Genomic DNA, 3,169 nt, shown 5'->3' on the forward strand with positions numbered 1-3,169 from the left:
GGTAAATGTGTAAATCATGAAAACAGAGAATCGTGGTAAATCTTTGTCTATAATTATGTTTACTATGTTAACGTAGAAAATGTCTTTTTTGTATATCATGCATGAAAGAGAATTAAAATATCTAAAAGTAAAAACAATCAATTTAAACAGAAAAATTATCATCTATCAACACAATTCTCTATCTCTCCCTTTCATCTTTCTATTGTCTCGTTTCTTATTACATAATGTGCGACTTCTCTCACAATGTTGTACTTTACAAGTGACATGCACCATGTAGACACTTTCACGCAAAATAAAAATTCGAATCTTTTTATTCACAAAATATTCCATACAGAAATATGCATATTACTTAAACAGAAGTCTGTTTTGATGAAAGACTAACCTTAAACGTCGCCTCATGTATATTCATAAACATCGCTTCATGTATATGTTTCAGTATCTCATTTAGCATATTGAAGCCATAGTTGAATAAAGTATTTCATGATGTAATAATGTCAACCACAAGATTACATCACCAATAATAATATCTCTCTAGTTAATTCCGTCAATAAATCATGTTTGTTCAATGCTATGCAGTTCGTACATTGAAAATAGCATGTCCATTGCTTTACATGGACAGTACATACGAACTTGGTGAAATGTAAGTTTTATCATCGTACATTCAAGATAAGTGCATGTCTGTCCGAAGCGCAATAACAATTGTTGAAGTTGGAAGGCTACTCATCGTTTATTTTTGTCTACCAATCGATTAAAAACTTGGAAGAACAAGTATCCTACGTCTACTGGTAAAAAGACGTCAAATAGTTAATCCTTAAATCGATGCGGAGAAGGTCACGTGATTGAATAGTTAGGTATTCAATTCAATTCAATTGGGTGTGTTGTTTGACCGTGCGTAACTATGTCTATTTGTAAATATAACAGAATACATGGTGCACATATATATACATGTCTCATAATTTTTTGGAAAGAAATTTACAACATAATTTTGAACATCATCTAAACAAAATAATCAGAGTTCTTGAAATGAAACTCTTCGTCAATTATAGCGACAATTTTTCCAACATCCATTTGTGACACATTTATACATATTCGATTTTAGGTGAAACACGTAGAAAATGCCTGATCGCAGTTGTTGACATAATACTCTATACCAATAATATATTTGTATTAGTAATCACAAGTACTAAGTAATATTGCTAAAAACTAGTCTCATAACTGTAAAGTTTTATAACGTCTTATTTTCTTATACAATGCTGAACCATAACTTTGTTTGCGGTTACAGTAATTTGAAAAGTTTTTATGTATCCGATTAATGATGAACAAAATGCTATGTCAATTGATAAGACGGTCCTAAAAACTGAGAGGGTAATGTGAATTGCTTGACAGATTAATAACTGATAATGTTGTAACATTAACAAATTTAGACTAACAAATGAACATTTTCTTCTATGAGTAATTGCGTCAGAAGACCCGCTAAACCGACATGTCGGTCGCTTGGGCCGTCGCGACGCGTGAACCCTCGGGTAACGGTTTTCAGAATGCCTGCGAGATCCCAATTGGTGGTCTCGTGGGTCGTCGGTTTCGTCGGTCTCGAGGGCCTCGAGGGCTGTTGCTCTCGTAGGCTGTTTCCTGTTGCGGATCTAAGGGTGATACGTCGAACATTCTTATATGGAAGATTGCCGAAGGAACAGGTAAGTCGTGCAGTATTAACGTTAAAAGACCCATCTGATGTTATGACAATCCCTCTTTAGAAGAAAAGTCGAGTTCTGGTCATCACGATTGAATTGTTAAAGTAACTGTCTGGAAGCAGTCGGAAAAGGTTTTGATTATGCAGCACATACAAATTAATTTATACGACAATATGATGTGGCATGAAAGTTTATTCCAAACACTTGAGCTTTTTCTTGTTATACTTCAAATATAAGGATATTTGAATATCCCTCCTTTTCAAGGAAACATTTTGAATATTATGATTTTCTTTCACACTAACATAAAAAGAATGACAAAGTTATTTTTCACCTTTCCTGGAACTAAACTTTCGAAGTAAAAGTTAAGCATTTGTTTTGCCATCCTAGTAACCATACGATGATTTAGGGACCTCTTTAATGATGATACGAGAAGCACTATTCCATCCCGTGCATGCATCGTAGTTTCCATACCCGGAGCAGTCTCCGACCATGAATTTCACATTAATTGATCCAGCTCCGATTGTGTGGCAGTACCCTGAGAAAATGATAAATGGGTTAGTTATTTTTTGCATCACACACTGTTAGAAAAAAATTAAACAAGTTGTTTAAAATTTTAAACAACCCCGAGTTAACTGGTGAATCGCTCAACGTTGTTTAAAAATTAAACAAATTAAGGTTGTTTACATTTTGAACACTTAGTTGTTTAAAAATTAGGAAACCTTTTAAACAACAGTTGTTTAGTAATAAAATTGCACAACTCGGTTGTTTAAAGCAAGTTGTTTAAATTTTAAACAATAATGTTTAAATTACTAAGCAACTGTTGTTTATTCAGTATTACTGCACAACTGGGTTGTTTAAAAGGAGTTGCTTAAATTTTAAACAGAACTGTTTAATGGTTATTATCTGGTTGTTTGAATTTGTGAAATGACCTACTGGAACCACTCCTGCAATAATCACAACGATGTATACACTGCAACATGCAGAGCTTGTTGCCAATTTACTTCAACATTTGTTCATCATATTCATGGCAGTGACAGACAACATTATTATTTGTCTCTATAACTTCACCTAAACCCCATCGGCGAAGCCGAAAAGAACCAAGTCGTCGCCTTGCCCTTGTTCCGCCATTTTCGTCTGCACTGCACTGCACTAGCACTTGCACTGCACACACTAGCACTGCATGCTTGCATGCATGTATTATGTACGTACTTTGTGCATATCGCATGTGTGTGAGCAAATAGCAATCGCGTATTGAGAAAATATCAACGACGCCCCCGGGACTTTTTAAACAACTCTGTTTAATTAAATATTTTTGTCTTTTAATACATAGTTGTTTAAGTCAATCGAGCACTGATTTTTCGATTTTGAACAACGTTGTTTACTTTTTTAAACAACATTCTTTTAAACAGTGATATTTTAAACACCGTTCTAACAGTGCAAAGAAAAGGAAACTCGTTTCTTTATTTTGTGCATTTCATCTT

The 3,169-nt window shown here is 34.2% G+C and overlaps 1 protein-coding gene across 2 annotated transcripts in view; it reads right to left on the reverse strand.

The window, feature by feature from the left end:
* Window positions 1-295: 295 nt before the first annotated feature.
* The window catches only part of LOC586840 (collagen triple helix repeat-containing protein 1), an 11,840-nt gene continuing 8,966 nt past the window's right edge, over window positions 296-3,169 (reverse strand). For both annotated transcript variants that reach the window (XR_004061816.1, XM_030972953.1), the window contains one exon: window positions 296-2,223. Coding sequence is in view for 1 of the 2 variants with exons in the window: in XM_030972953.1 (XP_030828813.1) it covers window positions 2,072-2,223 (152 nt within the window). In the remaining variant the exon portion in view is untranslated. The remainder of the gene's footprint in view (window positions 2,224-3,169) is intronic.

The sequence above is a fragment of the Strongylocentrotus purpuratus genome, unplaced genomic scaffold, assembly GCF_000002235.5.
Source record: "Strongylocentrotus purpuratus isolate Spur 01 unplaced genomic scaffold, Spur_5.0 spur5_scaffold_6, whole genome shotgun sequence".
Classification (NCBI taxonomy): Eukaryota; Metazoa; Echinodermata; class Echinoidea; order Camarodonta; family Strongylocentrotidae; genus Strongylocentrotus; species Strongylocentrotus purpuratus.